The sequence below is a fragment of the Clinocottus analis genome, unplaced genomic scaffold (genome assembly GCF_023055335.1).
Source record: "Clinocottus analis isolate CAN_PGR_092001 unplaced genomic scaffold, fCliAna1.0.p SCAF_7, whole genome shotgun sequence".
Lineage (NCBI taxonomy): Eukaryota > Metazoa > Chordata > Actinopteri > Perciformes > Cottidae > Clinocottus > Clinocottus analis.
In genome coordinates, this window is record NW_027176229.1 from 577863 (window position 1) to 602515 (window position 24653).

At 41.5% G+C, this 24653-nt stretch overlaps 1 protein-coding gene across 1 annotated transcript; it reads right to left on the reverse strand.

Moving 5' to 3' along the window:
- Positions 1-959: 959 nt before the first annotated feature.
- On the reverse strand, positions 960-24176 carry npffr2a (neuropeptide FF receptor 2a). The gene is made up of 4 exons (XM_068605163.1): positions 23916-24176; positions 17472-17806; positions 7582-7681; positions 960-2555 (listed from the first exon to the last, which is right to left on the reverse strand). Exons 2-4 carry the CDS (start codon positions 17797-17799, stop codon positions 1703-1705), a joined length of 1281 nt encoding a protein of 426 aa, XP_068461264.1. The 5' UTR covers positions 17800-17806; positions 23916-24176; the 3' UTR covers positions 960-1702.
- Positions 24177-24653: the final 477 nt, after the last annotated feature.

Here is a 24653-nt window from a genome sequence, read left to right on the forward strand (position 1 = left end):
CTTTAAAACGTCAAATAAATGTGACAGATTCAGAACAGACGTTCGTCTGGAATGTTTCAAGTGGACATTGAAATAACCCACATATATATATATATATATATATATATATATATATATATATATATATATATATATATATATATATATATATATATACACATATATGTGTTTGGGTGTGTTTAGTAAAAGTGCATGTTTTTGCAGATGCAACAGTAGAAGTTAAATGATTGTGCCGATAGTAACGTGTCCGTTATCACACGATGTCGTCAACACGTTCTGGCTTTTCTGTCTATTTTTGGCACTAATTTAATTACGACTCTCATCCAAACCTGTGCGTGTGTTTACACGTTCTTACGGACAGCCATTGTACAGATAAAAAGAGCCGAGGACCTTCACTATGGCTGCTATCTTTTTTTTCTTTTACAGTTTTTACATCTTTGTTATACACATTTTTTTATACGCCACCAACAGTAGAGATTTTAAAGTTTGTAAAACACCTTGAAAGGTTGTTGTGTACGCTGCCCTGCAGGAACATGGACTTCATAGTCATGTTCACACTGACAGATTCACAGTATCACTTGACTCCAAGTTTAAGACTCAGTTACTGACTGACAGCAGACGACACATGAGTTCAAGACTCTTTTTTTCTTCCCATTTACTGTACAAGACTGTTCATAGAGATAAAAATAAATTAACAGCAAAACACTTTATCTGAGATTTACATGGCACATTCATTAGATATCCATGAATGAATACATAATACCATTTAGCATTATTACACCTTTCTATGTACATATTTACAGAGCAGATTTCAGAATAAAAGCCTGGATGAAAATATTTATATATATATATATATATATATATATATATATATATATATATATATATATATATATATATATATATATATATATATATATATATATGTGTGTGTGTGTGTGTGTGTGTGTGTGTGTGTGTGTGTGTGTGTGTATTGTTAGGGTAGATGGCTTGCATACAATCATAATAATCAATAGTTTTCTTCTCTGTACAACATCTTTTTTACATGTTCAATGCATGAGCAAAGAAATAAAACATCAATATGTGCGTCTGCTGCAGAATTGTCCCGTAACTGTCCCTTTCTATTTCTGTGTCATGTAATAACGCTTCAGGATTATTTCATTTTTGAACTTATTCACATAATGCGGGTACGTGTAACTACTTCCTCTGTGCTGTATGTACGCTCAAAGATACCTGAAATATATCTTCAGCCTCATGTCTCTGTGTTCTCGTCTCTGATTAGACGCCGGAGCCCTTTTGTCTTTGAAGCCTCGTTTTAAAGCTCGATCAGCAGTTTCCCACGCGGGGCCCCGGATGTTTGAACAATAGAACAATAGAAACGAGTCCATCTAGTGCGCCAATATTCAAGGGCGTTAAATTATAAATTATTCCTCCAAGTGATTTCCCTTTTTTGAAATCTGCTCTGCAGCCACCACAGCACATACATGATGGATGCACTTTTTATACATTTATACAGGTATCGACCCGTCCTGATCGATAAGTGAAATAGTTTTTTTCTCTGCAGGACAGTTATAGCCATTTCATCCAGGCTTTCTTTTTGTTTTTTCGGACAGTATCCAAAGTGCCCCGGACCACACGTTGGCTTCATAAAAACCTCCTCATCATCGTGAACGTCTTTGCGTCTTTGCGTCTCTGCACGTCCTCAAATAGACACCACAGTCACGCCCCCGCTGCTGCCGGACCCCTTGTCGCGGTCCTCCAGGACCATGTTGTGCTCGGCGACGTGGTTGAGTCTCCGGGACGTGTTCTTATCCAGGCTGTTGAGGGAAATGGGCTCCAGGATCGTCTGCGCGTTGTTGGCGGGCAGCACGGAGTTCCCCTGCAGCCGGTGCGAGTAGGTCTTCCTCTGCTGCCTGTCCGCCGCGCACAGGCTGAACTTGAACACGGCCTGGAAGCCTCGGCGGAAATTCTCGTTGAAGAACCCGTAGATGATGGGGTTGACGCTGCTGTTGAAGAACGCCAGCCAGTGGGCGAAGGGGTACACGTAAATGTTGATGATCCTGTACTGCTGCTCGGTCAGGCTGGTGTAGTCGCTCAGCATCATGAGGGTCCACAGAGGGAGCCAGGAGAGGATGAAGAGCAGCGCCACGATCAGGAGCATCTTGATCGCCCGCTGCTTCTTCTTCGACACGGAGTGGCGGCTCTCGTGGCCCGGCTTCACCCCCGTCGGCACCGTGGATTTGAAAAGCGTGATGCCGATCCGGGCGTACATGATTACGATGAGCGACAGGGGCGCGAGGTAGATGTTGGCGAACAGGACGGTGGTGTAGATCTTCCTCATCTCCTGGTTGGGCCAGTTCTCCCGGCACCAATAAAAGGGGTTTGTTTTGTTGTCGTAGCCCAGCAGCACCCGGATGGTCTGCTCCTTGGTCACCTGGAGCATCACGCCGGAGGGGCACATGATGGTTATGGCCAGAACCCAGATGATGACGATGATCACGGAGGCCGTGGATATGGTCAGCTTCTGCTTGAATGGGTAGACAATGCATCTGTATCTGCAAAAAGAACAAGGAAAAAGGATTGGATACACAAGGGAAATGGATTTAGAGGATCACGAATACTGACTGGCTGACTCTGTGCGGCAGGTACAGTGTCTGTTCAATAAAGAACATCCACGTCCCTCTTTGTGCTTGGTTCCATGTTTTCCCTTTTGTCCCCACTGTTAGAACAATGGGGACATAATTAACCCGGCTCATTGTGATTGGCGACCTTATCAGCCGTCGCTTTATTGAAGGTAAAAGCTATCCTTCAGCAAACGGTGCACAAAGGTTGCCTTTGTCCTGCAGATGGAACGGGTTTACCAAGTATTTACAAGCAAATGTCGGGTTACGTAAGCCATGAAATGTATTGTAGAAATAATTGCAGAGGGCTTTGTCTCTGCAACACTGTGACTGCTGTATATCTGTGTCTCTGCTTTACAAATGCGTATGATCATTTGTACATTCATTTGGCATAAGCAGACATACTGTGAATCTCTACTCGTGTCTACATGACGGGTTAACTGCACCACCATGGATTTTGGCACCTCTAATCAATAATATTGGCTGTAACATCCCTGTGGGGCCTGATAAGATCACAAAAATAAAAAAGGCTCTTTTTTTCGATCGACAGCCCAGATTGGAGGGCACAAAATCATTTTGTTTATTTCATGCATGTTACTGCTTTATGTGGATGTACTGAACATCTTTAGTAATATAAAAGTGAAAGAAAAAGCGTGTTACATGAGAAAATAGAAATGCAAACGCTTCATTTGGAGATTAGCCAAAACTGTCTTCACTAAACAAAAAACAAAACTTGTTCTCCTTCACTTTATCCAGAGCCAAGTTAAAACGATGGTTTCCGCTGAGAGCCGTCCACTACACTGTGTTTTTAAAGGACTCAGAAGTTCACTCAGTGAGCGATCAGGATGACAACGTGTTCGACTGAGCACCTTTTAATGGACACCTTTAGTTGTGGTTTTTAGATTTATTACAGTTTTCCATCCATCTATAAGTTTAAAGCTTACAGCGTCATTCTAAAGAGATATTAATTGTTTTCTTGTCCTCTGTTCCATCTTCATTAAACTTGAACTTGTAACACATCTATACTTTGCTACAGACAGATATTAGGTCATCTCACAAGGGGTTCTGTATTATAGCACTATTAATTATTCAAATAGCACTTGTGGTTGAGGAGAAAACTCACTTTTAGTTTACGTATGAAAACGTTCCTAATTTTTGCGAAAAGCCGCCAACCGGGGAGCGCCGGGTCTTCCCGGCTTTTGTGAGCAAAGAAGCGTCTGGTTGAACCGCCTCAAAAGCATCCTGGTGAAGCCCGAACACAACTCCTTCTGGCTGTGAGCATCAGGAGCGTCACTGGGCCACGGCAATAGATTTAGTGAGAGTGTGATGTATCCGTACAACTCTTTGATGAAGTTGGAGGCACGCAGGCGAAAAGAGATTCTCTCATGTGTGCTTGATTGATTACATAACTGACATCTGTTCTGAATGCTTATGAGACTCTTAGTCATTTGAGATTTTCAAAGGCTTTTCTTCTGCAAAAATCTGTGCAAATCTTCTTTGAAGGGATAAAATAATCCTTTATTAGTCCCTCAGTGGGGAAATTACAGGATTACAGTAGCACCGCTCACAAGTAAATAAGTAAGTAATATAAATAAACAGTAGAACGGTAACACAATTACAAATTAGCAGTAAAAAGAATATTAAATATACAGATAGAATAAAAATATACAGATGGAATATTTTTTTGGTAAAAGTACTTAAACATACTGAAACGTAGTGGATACAGCACCACGGTCTGAGCTTGGTGGGAGGCAAAAAAATACTATTTGTATTGAGATGAATGTATAATGTTTCTTTCCATGAGCACATATCTACTGTACATTTTGATAGATGTTTGAATCTGCTGTTGAGAGGTGTGCAGTGTGTGGACGCCTGTCGGGATTAGCAGCAGCGGCTTGACAGTCGAGCTCGCGGCAGCGCGACAGAGAGTCAGGAGACTTCTCCTCCTCCATAAACTGTGCCAAGTTCACAGAGGACTTTTATGATCCACCGAATCTGGAGCAACTCCTAAAGAGACGCAGGAAAATGTGTCCATGTTTACTTTGTGATCCTCCTGTAAACGTGCTAGCGCTGCAGCTACCGAGTAATTTACTAATTCAGTATTCTATCGATCAATCCATTGATTGATTGAGCAATCCTTGAATACTTTTGCTTTATTTAAGAGCAACGTCAAATAAGATGCAAAAGAGGAAATATGACGGACCAACTGATTGATTGAAATGCAACATTGTTGCTGCCTGAATCGCAATCAATTGTACTTTCTGTCCAGGTTCAACTTTTCATGGTGTTTAAGTTTCATGTCACATTCTGGGCTCAGGCTCATCTTTTGGAAACCAACTTATTTTTAGGCCCTTTCATCGAAAATGTCCTCCCCAAACTAAAAGTGTGTCTCTCTACAACCACGAGGGCTGTTTGAATAATGTTGTGTTATAATAAAAGCTACACATGGTGTTGTTCAGATGTGTAAATATCAGTCTACATGTTTCTGGTTAAGAGGAAATGAAGATGATACACAGAAAGAAATGAAAAGGTTTCAGGTCCAACGAGAAAAAATATCACTTCATCAGGATGATTATTAGTTTGAAATGATGCAGCTGTAAAGTTCAACTCTAACAAACCATAACACAACACGTGAACGTCCAACACGTGAACATTCAACACGTGAACATCCAACACGTGAACATCCAACACGTGAACGTTCAACACGTGAACGTTCAACACGTGAACATCCAACACGTGAACCTTCAACACGTGAACGTCCAACACGTGAACGTCCAACACGTGAACGTTCAACACGTGAACATCCAACACGTGAACGTTCTCTCTGCAAAGGTTGACTTTGATAAAGTGAAGCAGAACAAAGTTAGAGGGTTTAGTTTAGAGAAGATACATCTACCAAACCACATGTTTCACTTGTATATTACTTATGGTGTTTAATATATCCAAATACAGCAGTTTGGGGCTTTTTTTTTCATAAAGCGAGCTATGATTTACAGTTTTATCTAACAATCGCTCAGTCTTTCCCTCCTACTGCGGGAAACTAATATAGTGTTTAACAAAACAGTGTAAACTTCTAAATGTCATCCTTTTTCCACCTTGTTGTCGTCTACAGTACTTATTTGTATAAAGCCACACGATACAAACGATAAGGAATGATGTATTAAATGCTGCTTAGAGCTGGTAGCAAACAAGTCATGAATCCCTTCCAATGGATATTAATGTTGCTGTGAAAACTTCACCTTCAAACAACGACAAAGACCAGATTCCATTTAAACAGATCCTAATGTAGGGTTATAATTTAATAATTGATAAAGCGCCAGTAGCCTTATCAATGTTGCATTTGGGATTGTTGTTATTCTGCTTCTTTCATCCCAACAAAGTATTTTAAATAACGGTATGTTTAAATAACGTCCCGTCTTCATAGATGTGGTGTCCGGCTCGTCTGAGCATGACTACACCGGCCGGACTCTCATCCGTCATCTTTCTGATGGACACGAGGAGTGACTTGGACTTTTGGCCGTCAAAACATGTCAAACTCTGTCAAACTCTGTCAAACTCTGTCCTCCCAGAGACGCAAACGCTCTCCGGGGACTTGGACGTCGTCTGAGCACCAGGCGGTGATGAAATACCAGCTCTGTCGTTTGTCTCGCAGAGCGTTGTGTCGTCCCCTAATGGGAGATTCCTGTGATGGTCTATCGAGTGGTTGAGCAGGATTAACAGCCAGCTGGTGTCATCTCCATGAACAGCAATGAGAAAGATTCATGGTGATCATTCAGATAAAGGCGACGACGCGATCCTTTGCTAAGTGATGGAAAACACTGGACTTCAGTGTGTCATATGACACTGTGGCAAAAAGTCCTTTCTCTGTCCCATTTCTAGCATTTTGTAAAAGACCACATTTCTACAAAGAAAAACGCAAATAAAAAGTTTAGTTTTAGACATTTATTTACTTGTATATATCATTGTATTAATATATTTCGCTGTTTTTGTGAACCTAAACCTTTGTTAAACCAATTTCCATCACCAAAACAGTTCAACCACAAGAGTAAAGTTATGTTTTCATAAGAGATATGAAGAATTTCCAAAAATCAAGATTACATTTTTCAGCTTAAGAGTCTTATTTTGTCTTTACACTTTTGCCTTATGACAATGTTACCTGACTATATAGAGGGTACGGATCTTATATGAAAGTGACTGAAAATGACCTCAGGGTTAAAAGAGTTAAATAAAAAAGCCAAAATTTGATGCAGATCTGCTAGAAATAAGCTAGAAAATGTAATATTTTAATTATGAATGTATATATATATATACATTTATATGTTTATATATATATATATATATATATATATATATATATATAAATATATATATATATATATATATATATATATATATATATATATATATATATAAATATATATATATATATATATATATATATATATATATATATATATGTTTTTATATATATAAATTAACACAACACAAAGTGGAGTGCTTCGGGTTATTCCAGACTGTAACTTAAGGGAGGATTCAAATTTGCCCCTTTGCATTTTATTCAGACTCCATTTTCCTTTTTTTTGGAACGACCACATCGTCCTTCGGCTGAAGAAAGCTGTGGGATGCACAGATGAAAGCTCTGTGATAAAAGCAATGAGAGGACCGATTTATGCCACAAGAATGAAGCAGATTGTTCCTCCTTCTCAGAGGTCAGTGTTCCTCGAGTGCCGTTCCTTCCTCGAGTGGTTTCTGGTTTTCTTTCTTTTTTTTGGTTGCAAATCAAGCGACCCAGAGTGACAATGTGAGCCAAAAAAAATGTGTACCATGAACGGTTACATGCAGCAGCAGCAGCAGCAGCAGCAGCAGCAGCAGCAGCAGCAGCAGCAGCAGCAGCAGCAGCAGCAGCAGCAGCAGCAGCAGCAGCAGCAGCAGCAGCAGCAGTAAAACACAGCCACAGTACCTGTCAACAGCAATAGCAACCAGAGTGAAGACGGATGCTGACACGGAGATCCCTTGAACCATGCCGCTCATCTTGCAGACCAGGCTCCCGAAAGGCCATCCTGTCGACAGGGAAGATGTGTTCAGCTGATTAACGGCGATAACAACACAACAGGATGCAACGGCAGTTTGTACCATATCTGTAAGTGTAACCCAATCATCCTGACTCACAACACATCACCAGCGTAACCTCTGGCTTCTGTCACCTCGTCCATCTCCACAACACTTCATCATGGCGCTGTTGGGTGTGTGTGATGCATGTAGTGGATAATATGATTGTGAAGGTAACGATTAAATAAATGTCAGCTCTTTCTTGTTTTCTTTCTTTAACCTTTTGCATTCCCCACTCAGACAACCTTTAGCCATAAAACGTGTCATTCTTCTAGTTTTGAACCGAACCACAGTTTTTTGACTAAAACTTCTTCTCAACAGACCAAGGCTTTGTTTTATTGTGACTTTTGTTGCAGATTCTGATTCTTTAGATCCATAAAGGTGTCTTATTGACGCTCCAGGAGGCTTTTTTGGGGAATCTGGTTCATATCATGCTGGATGTTCATAGTTATGATCAAAATATCTTTTAAAAGTGTTTTTTTTGCATATATATATATATATATATATATTGTTTTTCACAAGACTTTGCTGAACAAATACATACAATAAACACAAGTAATGTAATTAATTTGGGGTTTCTCCAACGACTCAAACACATGGAAAAACACTCAAACAGGGAAAAGGAGGTCTAGAAGCAAAATTGGTTCCACAGTTTTTAACGGGTTAAGGAACATGCAGACGTTTGTGCCTTTTGTATTCAATTGATATGCATTGTTTCTTTCATCAAAAAAACTGACACCTTCATTTTCAGCAGAGCCAGACTTCTTTTGCAAAAGAAAATCTGGTTGGTGGAGGCAGAACACATTAATTAGCGCTGCCTCCGGCTCTGATGGGTCTGGACCTGCCCACCGACTGCATCTATTGTATCTCAACCCACAGGGATAGTCCATTACTGCCTTCATCTACAACATCCTTGGGTTTTCACACTAATGAAACTAAACAAAACTGCCCAGAACATCTAACGATCTTCAGTGGCATTGATGACAAGGGGCGAAGGACGTTCAAAGAAAATAGGCAGCCTGCCACAACATAGTCACCGTATTACCGTCTGCCAAGAGGTACAGAAGTATCCGACTCCTTTCCTCTGGCTGTGAGTCAGTGTGTGTGTATTTCTTATGAAGCACAATGGAGAAACGAATGCATTGGGCAACCATGAGTAGCACAAGGACGACACATGAAGCTGTGACCATGTCATTTATTGTGCAGAAGCTACGCAAGCGTGATAATGCAGTCCACGCTAGACTTAAATGGCTTTTGGATGATATTGTCACTTTCATCTCCTGGTGTGATGTTTCTTTTTTTAGGTGGTTGACAAAATCGCAAAGGGGCCAATGAGCATTGATGCGAAACGACCCTAAAAAAGAACTCCATTATGATCCATTAAAGTATTATGCGCCCGTAAACATCCAAACTTTGCAGAAGATGAAAGCCTTCTTTGATAGGCGACGACAGATTGCTCTTCAACAAGGCACTCAGAGGTCCACCAAGAGGCGGCCGCCTGTCAGACACACTGTACTGACGCTCATAATGCCCCGAGTAAGTGATCTGTCGTCTCGGGTTCTCTTCAACAATGTGGATCGTGGACACACACACACACACATACACACACACACACACAGGCACAGGGACACGCGCTTGTTTTTGAGCCACTAAACAGTCGAGAAAATGTATTTTTTTTTGCCAATACTCGTCCCTCTGAGTGTACAGCATCAGTCAGACGGCCAATGACGTTTGGCAGCGGCTGTCATCACTCGGGCTGCCAAGTACGAGTGATGACAGTTGGCGTCGGGCTCCATCATCGATTAGCTGGATCTGTGCTGTGATGCGCGGCGCTGGGACAAAGTGCACCAAGCCGGCGGCAGGAAGCCGGTGGCAGGAAGCCGGTGGCAGGAAGCCGGCGGCAGGAAGCCGGCGGCAGGAAGCCGGCGGCAGGAAGCCGGCCGAGGCCGCGCTCTGCGCAGTGACGAGTTACAGGAGAGACCTTTTGATAAGTGATATTATTTTTTAAGTAAAAGTTGTCATTATGCAGAATGGCTCATTATAGAATATACATGAACGCATGTATGTGTGTTCACATTCATTTTGCCGATGGTGAAAAGGTGGGGCTAATTTTAATTAAACCCGTTGAAAACTGTTGAATCAATTTTTATCTCCAGACCTCCTTTTCCCTGTTTGAGTGTTTTCCCCTGTGTTTCAGTCGGAGGAGGAACCCCAAACTGATGACATTACTTGTGTTTATTGTATGTATTTGTTCAGAAAAGTCTTGGGAAAAAAATGTATATCTGCAAAACAATCCCTTTTTAAAAGATATTTTGATCATAACTATGAACATCCAGCATGATATGAGCCAGATTCCCCAAAAATGCCTCCTAGAGTGGTCAATAAGACACCTTTTTGGAAAGATTAGGACCTAAAGAATCTGAATCTGCAACAAAAATCACAATTTAACAAAGCTTTGGCCTGTTAGGAAGAAGTTACAGTCAAAAAACTGTGTCGTTTGGTTGCAAAATTGAAAAATTACGTATTTTATGGCAAAAGGTTGTCTGAATGGGGCATGCTAGGACTTAAGATTTTCACGCACGGTTCCCAAACAGTTAATATACTGCCCGGTAACTTTATCCATAAGTATATGTTTTTTTTTCATTATCAATCTGAATCTAACGTGATAAATCAAGCTGTCACACAAATGTAGTGGAGTAAAATGTACACGTTCCTCTGAGATGTTGGCAAATATAAATAGTCACTTTATTATTATTTTTCCAGCGAAGAAGATATCTTTTTAAATTCTATTTAGTTTGATTAACAATGAAAAATCAAAGACATTACAAGCAGATTAATTGGAAATCCAAAAAGGTTGCAGTCCTCATCATCTCTTGGATGTGAAGAGTTCTGCTCTTTCCTGTGACTTCCTGCAAAGCTTGACTCAATTTGACCCTCGCAGGCTCCGCTTCCTCTCTTACTGCCACTCTGCTGAGATGTGAGAAGAGCAGCTCTGACTGCTGTGCTTCCGGCAGTCTCTTCCTTCGCAGCAAAAGAGTTATTTTTTATTTATTTATTCATGTTGGGCTATTCTCGTCACGCGGTGAATTACATGACCTTCTTCATTATTGAGCTGGATGTCAGAAACCATTGGAAGTGCATTTCACTCAAACAAGCAGTTCAATCAGGAGAGACTTATTTCAGAGGTTAACAATCATTAAGTGCGACTAATGTCTTTGGCGATGGGAGTCCATCCTGAATTAGGATGAGCACGGGGCAGTGATGCTGATATCTGTGGCAGCAGCATCCCCCTGGAGTCCAGTCGCTGGTGGTGGTGTTGAGCATGGCTGAATGCTGACGGGATTGGAGATGAAATTACAACCGACAGCAGCAGAGAGGAGACCCTATTTTAAAAGTTTGACAACAACGCTGTGATGGTGTCATGGTCCCTGCTGGGCCTCGCTCCCTCCTGGTATCCTGCCGGTTTTCCTTTATCGTGTTTCTCTTTGGTTGTGTGTCCTCTGTGTGTGTGTGTGTGTGTGTGTGTGTGTGTCTGCGTGTGTGTGGACCTTTCCTGGTCACTGCCTTGCCGACCCAACCGGCCAACCGTGACAGATTAGCGTGAATGAACCGGAGTGTAAAGAGTTTGTTACTAAACTTTGGGTGCAACACTGCGAGCGCCTGTTTTCTCTTGTTGTTTTTTTTCAGTTTGCATGACAATGTAGTGCAGAGTAGCAAACTGAGCTGCAGGGGCCTGACAATATTTTTGTTTTGAGATTGTTTATTTGCATTTGAAAATACTGTTTGGCACAACCTCAATTTTCAGCAACAAAAGAGATGGACTACATAGAGGAGACAAAACCTGCACAACACTGCCCATCAGCATGCGCTGTTCACAAACAGCCACCCGCATGAAGTAGAATCATATTTTAGATTTTAATATTCCTCATGATGGCTAGAGGCACGTTACAAAAATCACACTGCTTCAGGAAACGCTTTCCACTTCTCTCCAGATTGATGTCTTTAAAAAGGTCGAGGGTTTCTGAACTCCGGCTCCAGTGAGACCTGAAACACACACATGCTGTCTTTTTTTATTCCAGTCCTGACGAGCTGATAGCGGAGTCGGCCACATTTGGCATCACCAACAGGTCAAATCTCCCCTTGACCACCGCAACCATTCCCTGGTCTGCCGCCCGCGTAGTTTAGGTTTGGCGACTGGATTGATTTTGTTGAGGGTTCGAAACGTTTAAAGCAGTTTTAGTGTTTTGTATTTTTGAGTCACGTATCGGATCGACGGGGCAAGAAGACTTTTAGAGATGCAGCGATGAAGCCATTGAGCCATACTCTGAGTTTTCTCTTTGGCTTTATTACAGGAGCTGGTACACAAAGATCAAGAATGAATCTCTTGTTGCTGTCGTCATCTGAAGCGGTTAATTGCATTAAACACCACATGATTAAGATCGTATTTTTTATTTGTTTAATATCATCATAATTCCCTCTAATATATATTGTAGATTGCTGTGAAAACATCTCTAACTGTATTGATTAAGTTATATTGCCATTTTAGAAGATGACACATCAAGATGATTCGTCCAATGGAAACGTTGACTGAACAGAGCATCAACGTATCATAACTTAACTCAGCCTGTCTTTTGTCTGGGGAGGACGGTCTCATGACAAGGAATCCTAAAAAGCTAAACACCAAACATCAGAGACATTTGCATCCTTCCCATACAGCTAAGAATAATGTGCATATTATTGTTTGATGGTTATGTGTTTGCATCAGGAATAGCAGAAAAAAATCTGCATTTCTTCATAGTTCACTATGTAAATGTGATTAATTTATGCTCATTCCCCTAAATAGATTTTAATAACACATTATTTCAAAGGCAGAACAGGCCACATTGTAAAGCATGCATTATTGATGTTATGTTTTTCATAATTTGGTAATAAAGGTCACTGAGACGTTGGCCATAGCTCAATCATTCATATGCTAAATATGACAATAGGGTCAAACGAGGCGAAATGATGAAGTGATGACATATCGTTGTTCATGAAGCGTAATTTGATTGCTTGGCATACACGTGGTTCTCGTTTCTCTCACAGAGAATTCAATGTTGTGCTCAGTGGGGGAGATTTCAGCGCTCGCCCACTAATCTGTTTCTGAACCCGTTCCGATATGAAGAAGCGTGATGAAAACTGTGCTGCAGGTTTCACTGAAACCTTTCTGTGTTCACACTCGCGGATCACAGTGCGAGTTCCCTGCACAGCTCAGAAGACACCGTTTCTCTGCAGGTGAAAACAGACTCTATTAACTCGGAGCAGATGTCGCTCGCTGGCGTCGTCTTGCATAATTTGAAATGTGATTATCAAATGCAAAGCCAATGAGCTTTTCATTCATGTTGACTTGTAGCTGCAAGCTGTCCAAAATATTTCAGGATTTCACTCTGAGTTGTGTCATTGCAGCAGGGAATTTAATCACGCCGAGCAATTTGCCAGCTGGATTTCCCTAAACTCAACGTCAAGGTCTGATAAGTTCCTGATTCAGACAATAATGAATGATTACTGTGTGTTGGCTGCCCTTGTTAGGAGGCAGAGTGAGTATTATCTTTTGTAGTATGCGTGATGATAATAGTACCCACTATAAAAACAATCTCTGGAGGTGAATACAGCAATTTATTTGAGCCACAGTCACTGTAATCACCGCTAATTCTTCTATTATTTAATTTACATGCTCATGGCTAACACAGACATGCTCGCAGGCTTTGTTTTGTTTGCATTTTATAAGCTGACACTCCACACTGGATCCAGATCAAACTCCTCATTTGTATTCTCTGAAAAAACTGTATAATCAATAATAAATGTTTAATCGGTGGAGCAGAAACTTGGGTAATAATGATTATGTAATTTATTAAGGCCCGAAAGCAAAAGACACTGGTAACGGTGCTGCTGCTTTCCTGGGATGCCGTCAGAGGTGTCAAGTAACAAAGTACAAATACTTCGTTACTTTACTTCAGTAAAAAACTTAAGTTTGATACCTCAACTTTTACAGAAGTATTTTTTTAACCCTGATATCTAAACTTCTACTTGAGTAATGAATGTGAATACTTTAGACACCTCTAACATGAAAGCATTGTCTACTGTAGAAGTCATCAGAAACTTACAACTATTGTTTAAACTTGCATACAGCAATACTTATACTTATATAAAAGCAATGCTTATATGTTTCTCTTTTTTCTTAAACTTTTAAACCTTTTTGCACTTCATTATTATTATTTTTCACTTTCACAGAAGAGAAACATACTTTCAATCTCCTGTATGTTTGCACATATGTAAAATTGACAATAAAACTGACTTTGACAATATGTAAGACCGTCTTCACACAGTCATTCATTCAGAAATCTTCTCTTCCTTCAGTCTGTGCAGCTTGTCCTCCATCAGCTGACTGTGTGTGCGTTCACTTTGACATGAACCAACCACAGTCTTCCACGGATTCCCAAAGCCAATGACATTTAAAAACTGCTCTCCTCTTGTGCTTCAGCTGTCATTGCAGGATGAACCGGTGCGATCCTCTTCCACCATGTTCACCTCCAGTCTCCCTCATGTCCAGAGCCCAGTCAGCTGTCCACACAGGAAAGATACGTCCAACACGGACAGACGTTCTCGGCGCAAAGGAGCGAGGACCCGTTCATCGCAGCTTTCATTTTGGTTTAGTTTTATTTTGCTGAAAAGATGAAGTCATGTCAGCATCTGCCAGATAGCCTGTAGTCGATGAAGAATCTGAAGTGTGAGCCACAAACACTTGACCATGTGAGATTTGTATCGTTAAGAGCAAACTGCCGAGTCCAGTTGGCACAAAGTGTAAAAAAGTTCATGACGAATCACTACTTCAACTCCTCCGAGCCGACGTCCCTTTTGACCACTTTAGGCTTTTAGGAAGGAAAACAATGCTGGAGGTTCATGCTGTGTGGGGTAGCCTCTGAATACTTGTTGTTATTCTATAATGACGAAAGTATAAATGGAAAAACAAAGGCAGCCCTGCAGAGAATGGAACTCATGGGTGATAGGGGATTAGGGAACAAGGTTATTCAAAGGATCAACAGGGCCAGCGGCTCTGTTCTGGCTCTGATGCGTTGTGACACACCAAAAAGCTGAATGTTGGTTGAGGGAAAGATGGATAGACTACTTTGCCATCTATATCTTTTCACACAGTGGGGAAGAATGATGTAATAAATCGACATGACGGTGGCAACAGGGGGAAAATGAAATGGTGTAATCTCTACACAGTGGCCATTTAGGATTTCTTGGACTTGGCTCATCAGATGTAGCTCTACTTGGTCAAACTTGGCTTCATTGCTTCAAAACTGTGAAAACAAACATGAACTTCAGTTTCAAGCTTCAACTGGAGAGAAAAAAATGGACATTTGGTCATGGCTCCTTCTGCAACTGACTGAAAAACGCCAAAGCTCTCAGTTTCGCTCCACTCCCTCCTGACTCTACGTGTCAGTCACGTCATTAGTCTAGTCCCACCTCCCAGACGCACCTATAGTGCACGATAGTTTGCAGCTGGGAGTGAGAAGGTGTCGTTGCATGCATGCACCGCTGCTGAAATTGCATGATATTGGATCTCATCAATCCTCAATGTGCATTTCCAGAGATGTGTCGGAGACTTCTGGTCCAGACTGTCACTAGGCTCAGCTCATTTCAGATGTTTGTGAATACGATTTTGTAGCATGTTCGCGTAGCATCATAGCAGAGGGTGACCAGATTTAAATTTGTGAAAAAGAGGACGCTTCGTTGCGGGAGGAGGAAGGAGGGCAGGGGGGGTGGGGGGGTCTGGCTGTTCGGCGCAGCATCAAGTCGGACGCGTATTTGTCCTCCTTATTTGGAGCCGCGCAACCGCGCCATCGTTTCCAAGATTGGACCGTGAGACGCAGAGAAAAGTTGATGTTGTCATCTTCATAATAGAAGATCTTTGATGTGACGAGTCCAGTCTTGGCTAATCAGCGTTAACATGTCTCCAGCAGCCGTTTCTCAACATGCGATCTTCTCTGTACTTGATGAGAAAACTCACAACTGAAAGGTGACGTTCTCTGAATGCTACTGTTGTTGAGACACAACATTTAATTTGAGGACGTTTTCAGGCGAGAAGTTAGTTGTTGAAGCATCAAATCTGTAGTCGGTTTGTCAAGAATCAGACGACTTAAACGCTACGGAAAGTGCTGCATGACATTGGAAAGCTTCGCTTAGCGTTCATAATCTGTTGGAACTGCATCCAGTTTGTATGTTACTTTCTGTCGCCGCCGACAGGTTCTGAACGAAGGGTTAACCAATGATATACGGTTAGAACAGCGGGGATTTTATTATTATTCATGCAATATATGTACGTAATATATCTCTCTGTATATGTGTGTATGTAATATATAAAAAAATTAAAACAAATTTCATCCCTGACCCGTTTTCATTCCTGACACAAGGAGAGCAGTACAAGGGTCGTCCTTCAATCAAAGTTAGTCCTGATGGGCAGGTGGTGCCTGCAGGTGGTGCCTGCAGGTGGTACCTGCAGGTGGTACCTGCAGGTGGTGCCTGCAGGTGGTACCTGCCCATTAGTATGGTTGCCCCTGCCATCAGTGTATGAATGTGTGAATGATGCCATAGTGTGAAAGCACTTTAAGTGGTCGGAAGACTTAAAAGATCCGACCCGCCAGGGGGTCCAGTCCAACATATATATATATATATATATATATATATATATATATATATATATATATATATATATATATATATATATATATATATATATATATATTTATATATATCTCAAAATTAGCAGAGCTGGGATTTTGAACAATTGATCCTCTGCTTGTAAGACAGACATGCAAACCATTGATCCACAGTCGCAATTGATGTGAGCGCTATTATATTATTGTGTAGGAAGTCGTTAAACATTGATCACATCATGAAAGTGGCGTCACAAACGTGTCACAAAGCGAGGGAATCTGCAGAGGAGAGAGAGTCCAGGCAGATAAACAGAGGGCTGATGTCTGAATTTATGGTCTTTATGTTTCTAGGTAATTGTTGAAAGACCTTAAAATAGAGTTCATCATCTCAAAACCTTCAATGATTTAAACATAGAGGAACATTGTTGTTATTTATGCTGTGATTTTACTGGTCCGGCCCACTTGAGATCAAAATGGGCAGCATGCGGCTCGTTCACTGAAACCAGTTTGACACCCCTGATGTAAACTGTACCGAGGCTCAAAGCAATTCATTCATGATAGAGAAGGTGAACTTTTGACCGGTAGGTGCTGCTCAAAAGTCCTCACAGTGGGGTAAAGTTGAATGTCTTTACCCAACGTGATGGTAATGAGTCCATCCAACAGCTGTTGAGACATTTCCCTCAAAATGTCAGCCTGCTGGTGGCAACAGCGTAAAGTCAGGTGATCCCCAAAGTCATGAGGATTTATCCTCTGGATACCATGACTGTCTTCAGCAGATTTCATGTAAATTCACCTGAAAGCTGTTGAGATTGGATTACAGTTAAAGTATCTTGTTACGAGATTAAATGTTGAAAATATGATGACCTGTTCATGGCATTGGATTACACGGCGCAAGCCCGCAAAGACCATGAATGTCTCTTTTCAATTTCACAGCCATCCACTGAAGGCAACACAACCAGCTTGGCTAAAACAAATCCTTATTTTGACACCAGTTAGACACAACAGGCTCCCAATGAAAGTCTCAATGGACTGTGCTGCTCACCTGTAATAATGTTGTCGATAAGTGTCGTGGGCATGCAGAAGATCCCAACCAGGAGGTCACTCACAGCGAGGTTTAAGATGAACAGATTGGTGACAGTCCTCATGTTCTTGCTCCTCAGCACGATGAAACACACGACTCCATTTCCCACCATGCACACGAGGAAGATCAGCATGTAGGATATGATAAAGATGGCCGCTGTGGGCGGCTGATGCAGGTAAAATCGAACATAGGTGATGTTGCTCCTGGGTTCGACGGCCTCCAGCGAGGAGTTGTAAAACGTCCAGTTGTCAGACAGTTGAGTCAAGTTGTTCCCAGGTCCTTCGTTCATTTTAAACCTGCAGCGTGAGAGATGGCTTCATGGTGAATCAGCTTACTTTAACAACATTTTTCTCCAGTCACGCTGGGGAAATACATATGGACACCATCGACAAAATGCTTGGTATGTGATTCATGTGTATTCAGGTTAAATCACCAACATGGAAAACATGTGTCCACAAAGAGGAGGTGAGAAAAGTGTATTAAAGCTCGAGCCTGCATTTAATGTTTGGCTGCTTTGCCACTCGAGGCGATAAAAACAAGTTGAACAAAACAGACATTATGATAACCATGCATGGTGGATTTTGACAAACGGGTCAACACACAATAGTAGCTGTTTGTACAAATGCAGGGGAGCAACGTTAGTGATCATTTAGAGTCATGTTTGTGTCCAGCTGATGGTTTTAAAATCCAACGCATGCTTTCTTTCAGCTCCAGTTAGGCCAACGCCAACTTCTCTCTTCCGCTTTATTCTCCTCCGTATTTACTTCGTAGTTCCTAACTTTGTCAATTTGGCCCTTAAAGCTGAGCAGGAAGTGTAGAGAGGCTTTATCGGAGCACTTTCACTGAAAGAAACGTTGCTGCTGAGACTGGATTCAGTGATTTAGGATGCAAGGCTAAACTATAATAAAGTCGAGGGCAGGGGAAACAACAACTAAGCGAAAATACGCACCAATACTCTGTAAAGCAGTGGCGGGCCGTGCACTTCCTAAGCCGGCTGTCTGATATTGTGTCCATAAGTACGCGCATGACGGGATGCTGTTCTAATTATTTTTTTTAAAAATGTAATTATAAAATAGCTATAACTTTGTGATTCTGTCTAGGCCAGTAGAGAAAGCTGAGCCCTGACGGCCCGCCACTGCTGTAGAGCTGAGGAGAGCGGCAGAGGTGGGAGATAAGTCGACATGGATAAACCCTTTGACATCGCATGTTGTCTTTGCTAACAATAGAATTCAAGTAACTAAAATATTCAGTCGTGCAGCTAGTTCTAGTTCCAGTACACGTATGTCCTATCATATCCATTCATATGCAGAGTGAGCACAGAGTGCATAATTCATCGTGTCTCCACAGAGCTGACATGGAAATCAGAAACATCGTCACCTCCTCACACACGTCTTCACTGTAGAAGTCCCGTGTGTCTCAGAACACTGGCAACACCAGATGTTAAGCGATCACGCACCAGTTAGGGTTGCCGACAATTTGACAACTTCACACGCGTGTTCGGAGGATCTATCCATAGAAATGGTGCTAATTGAATAAGCTTTTAGGTAATTTCCTTTTTTATTTTGGGCTCCACAAAAGACTTCTTCAAAAAGAAAACGTACAAAAAAACACATTTGGAAATCTTCACTTCAAAGCTTTAAGACTTGAAACTTTTGCTTTAATTCCCATCTTCATTCTGGAGATTATTGCAAAGTGCTTTTTTTGTATAGCCTGATAATTAAATGTTTCATGACTAAAATCTTACAAAAATCAGCAAAGTGAATGATAAGACGCTAATAAATGAAAAGTTAACTTTCAACGAGTTGTCAGACGGTTCCCTCGACAAGACCGAAGTGCTATGAGCCGTTTGTCAGTGTGAACTGAGCTATCATCATCGTAGCTATCCAGGCTGAAACACCACTCGATGGCCGAGCACACAGCTGATGCTAACTCTGCGCCGCCTCGTCACAGCCAGACCGAACGAATGACTTCAGACAGAAACACATGGACACCACAACCAAGAACACACTCACTGCAGCCAAAGCTAATGATGCTACTGCGTGTAGCCTGTTAGCGTTGTGGAGGACGAGGATCTAGTGATGTAATACACATCACATCCAACGACAGGACCTACGAAGCCTGACTGCTACGTTCACACCTCTCTCTCTCTCTCTCTCTCTCTCTCTCTCTCTCCCTCTCTTTCTGTCTCTCTCTCTCTCTCTCTCTCTCTCTCTCTCTCTCTCTCTCTCTCTCTCTCTCTCTCTTTCTCTCTCTCTCTCTCCTTTAATGGCATGAATGTTGCAACAACAATATTGCCAAAGCATTAAAACACATCAGAAAAACATAGAAATATACAACTTATACAGATAACAAAAATAGCAACAATAATAATAAAACAATAGGAAATTAAAATAATCTCTCTCTCTCTCTCTCTCTCTCTCTCTCTCTCTCTCTCTCTCTCTCTCTCTCTCTCTCTCTCTCTCTCTCACCCTTGTTTACCAAAAATGTGCACTTTATCGTTTATTTTGAATCACCCTGTTTGGCAGTTGTTTTCAATAAAATAAAACATTTGCATGAAACAAGCCGAACTACTTTTTTATGTTAAAAGCATTCAAATGAAAAAAAAGCAATTAATTGCGATTAATCGCGAGTTAACTATGAGATAAATGCGATTAATCGCGATTAAATATTTTAATCGTACTAATTTAACAGTACTAGTTAGTATTAATATATGTCACGCATATAGTATAATTATGTCATGGCCGCTTCACTGTCATAGATTCCTCCAATTCACAGAAATTACAACATTGTCATCATATTATATGACATGTAGTTGGGCCAAGAAATGCTCATAAGACACACATAATGCACCGTATTAGGAAATAGTTTAATTGAGCCAAAAGGTGCATGTGTACACACATTAATAAGGAAGATTTATGAATGAAATGACAACCAAAATTGTTTTTTTTTAAAAGTCCATTTTATGGTATTGTGTTCCTTGGAAACTGACCCATTGAGAGGAACAAGAGACGGACTTCTGTTCTCAAGAGGAGAACAACATGCATGCACCATGCCTTCCCCTGAATGGATGTTTCTGAGGTGCGCAGGTGTTTAAAATTGGATTTGAGGAATGTTGCGTAACAGAAAATAAACAGCTGGGACAAACCTGTGAGACATGTGCTTGATTCAGCTGTTGGGATTGGGATGAATGCTGTTTATTATATCTAAATAATTACTCTGTGTGATCACGATTGGGTATTTTTTTATGTTAAGTAGTATTTGTACGGCGCTTCAAAATGTACTCAAAGGCACTTTTACATGTGAAAAAGCAATGGTGATATGAACATGGCTGATCGATGACAGGAGTTTATATCCGTGAGCTGTTGGTAATGGTGGAGTGGGTGGTGGGTGGTGGAGATGTAGAGATGGGTGTCTCCAGCATAGTGGTGGAAATGGAGACGGTTATGTTGCCACCGAGGAGTAAAAGTCCGAATGTACGACATATTGGATCGCGAGTGTGGTACAAAATGTCTCCACCATCTGCTGTTGCAGAAAGATTGTTCACATTCGATCAGTTGCTGTCAAGTGTTTTCTCCTGCACAACTACATGATAAGAGCAGCTGTTCAAAGATTACAGATTACAACACCCAACATTGCCACAGACAGTGCAGATAACGATGTTGGAACCCATCAAGACTGGGCAGTGAGCGGTGGTGAACACTGACGGGGTGTTTTATGCGGAGTGAGCGCTGCGCCAGACTCTATTAAAAAAAGAAAGAAGAAGATGTTTGGCCTTGTGTGCTCTGATTCATTTGGCGAGCAGTTAGCACACTAGATGTAATTGTGTTTTAATGGAAACTCAACTCCTGGCATTTGCTCCCAGTGTTCTCCTCCATTGTTTTGTAAGAGGAGAATAATAACAAATAAAATTCAACAGGCGAACAAACTTTAAAAGAGACTTTTTTATTCCTTTAACACATGCCTTGATGTGAATGGTAGTGACATGTAATTGTACTTCAACAGAACTTTTAAATGTAATACTTGAGAATGGATTGTAGAGCCAGGGAATCTAGACGTTGATGTGATGCGCCATGCCAAACCGACTGCAGATTTAATTCCTTATTTATCGAAGCGCAGACGTGGTGGTTTATGTGGGATGTTGTGTATCTGAGACTGTGTGTGTGTTAATAAATAATGTTTTAAAGTAAACCCAGTGGCGCAAATTGTAAACTTTCTTTCTCTGGAACTCCAAAGAAACTTGCTTCATCTTGTGGAAACAAGTTTGTTGTTTTTTCTATGTTATTTGCATCCTCCTGGAAACTCTGCAGGTGGACAATAGTCATACTAAGCAGGTATAAAGTAGCATAATGACATTTCCAATATAAAAAAATTAATAAGTTTGTACCTCTACGTGAAAATATCGAGAGTGAAGTCAATCTGAGATACACACACACACACACACACACACACGACAAACAATGGTTTTGTTGTATCTGCATTGTTTCAATACAATTGCAAAGTGGGAGGAGTCACATCCTTGTGCTTGTCAAATCACATCACGGTGACTGACAGAACTTTTATACAGCAGTTTAACACTTCTGATCATTATATTGGATCGCAAACCCATGACATGTTATGACTAATGAGCGAGAGGTTGATCTGTCAGTCAGGGGAAATGCACACGCCAATGTGCACATATGTTGATTTGCATAAATAGGTCACACACACACACACACGGCCTCACATCAATATCAAGATCAATTATAAGATAGACGCTTCCTGGACAGATCTCACGATCAATAGATGGTTTTATTAGATTTTGAAAGCATGATAAAAAATCACGTCCGCTTTGATAAAATCCTGTGGTTGGTTGGTTTGCTGTCACACCACCAAAGACGCCACCAGAGTCTGCTTTGAATGTAACACACACTTTGACAGTGGTCTCGGTTTGATTGACAGCTTTCACACCATTCCAGATACGAACTGCCCTCACCAGGCAAAATGATCTGAGCTCGGCTTCATTTAAAAAAAAAAAAAAAGCCTTTATCACATGATAACATGTCAGAGTACAGTGATTTGCAGAAATATTGCACTCTAGCTGACCAATATCTGAGAATGCAAACAATGAAATGGTCCACAGAAGCTGTGTTTTTGTAGACATCACATGACCTGTGCAGAATAAACCCTTGTGGGACCCACGTCAGTTTAACCTCATTGACTAACCATCACAGCCTGTTCCTTCAGAGCGGAGCTGCACGCCTGAGAGACTTCCCCTCGGACTCGTATTGAATACATCTCAAAATCAAAGCGAAAGATGAATAGCTTCTCTCAACTGCAAGCGCCTCGTTAGATGTCATTTACTCCACTTCAGTCTTGTAATATTGGCAGCTCACAGCAGCAACAACGGGGCTTTAAACTTACGCTGTCCAGATGGAGAGATTCACCTTTGAGAGGTAAAAAAGTGCAAGCTTCAAATAGACTCATCTGCAAAAAAAAAGATGAACCAGCAGGGGAATTCCACATCGTGCAGCTCCACAAGCCATCTCCATCTCATTTCACCTCGTAGTTTCTTTCATTTAGGCTGCAGTGTTGTTGGGTTTGATATTTCAGTCTCTCTTTTTTTGCCGCATGTAAGAAAATAAGCCACTGCAATTATTGCATTTGTGATTTTTTTCTTTCTTTCAAAACTTCAATGTGCAGCTTGAAAACAAATCAGCATGTAACACAATGGGAGGTCCGAGGCCATAAACCAGAGGATGTTTAGATGCATGTACAATCAGATTCAAGGCATCTAAAGCTGACAACAAAATATCTAAACAGGCAAATCATGAGATTTCATATATGTTTAATTAAAAGAAACGAGATGAGTAGTTATGTTTTCAAGTCCCCAATAACGCATATGAGCTGCCTCTGAATTTGCGCACAAAACTGTTATTTTATTGCTTCACAGCAGCCGGACTAACTGGTGAATGCTCTTATGGGTGTACATTAAATGCCGTCATTGCGCGCGCGTATGGCAGTCGTTGCACTCCAGGCGCGCGCTGGTGGGAACATGCACATTTCACGCACAGCTGCTTTCGCTTCGGATTGTTCTGATATCTGTTGTGGGCTTTTGCGCGTCAGACCTCGGCACGGGATGGACACTTGACGGAGCTAACTGTACACAAATACGCGCATGGCTGACCAGGCCGGGACAAAGAGGTCTCAGTGTGGAGTTCAGGGCATGAAAGACAGAGGAGGGGGGACACTGTCCTGGACAGAGAGCGGGACGGGCACGCACTTTAACACTCGAGCTACTGCTCTGAAAGCTGCGCGCCTTTGATGCCCTGATGAGTCCGATTCCAACTTCAAAAAAGAAAATGACTCTCTTCTGAAATGAATAACCGATGAATGTGCACTGTGTGAACAGCAAATTAAGCAACTTACCTTTTTGGTTTATTCCAAATCAAGCTGGTGACTAACTGTGTGCTCCGAGGGAAAGAAAAGTAAAATAAAATGTCCCCTCTGCTCTAAATAAAACATGCATAGAACAAGGAGAGAGAAAACACACGGACAAGAGAATGTTCAAAAAAAAAAAAGAAGAAAAAAAAAAGGAGAGTCGAGCTCCGCGCCCCGGGTCTGGGCTCAGCGTGAGCCCGGTGTCATGTGCGTCGCGCGCCGCGCCTCGTCGTGTGTTGCGGGATGCGCTCAGCCAGCCGCTCAGAGCGCAAGTGGCGGGTTGACAGCAGCCGGACTCTGCGTGGCGCATTCGATGCGGTGACGTCAGCTGTGAAAGTGGGTGTGGTCTCGCAGCTGGAGGAGCAGACTCACGTGTCCTCTGAAATGTCAATATAGTTGTAACGGGATGCAGTGACAACTGTCATTATTTATCATTTCAGCATTTATTTACATTTTTAATTATGTTTTAAGGAATTTAACCTGAATCCAATTAAACGCGAGAGTTACACCCGCGGAGGCCCAGAGGTGCTGGAACTTAATAGAACAATTATATGAGAAGTTCTAGTAGTTTCATCATGAGCTGTGGGTTTTACTTTAGCCTACATTAAGGGAAAAACATTATGTATAGTGTGTGCGTGTGTGTGTCTATAGATTGTGTGTGTACACATCTATATAAATATCTATATATAATATTTGCTATCAATGTTCCTTCATAATGCGTTGACG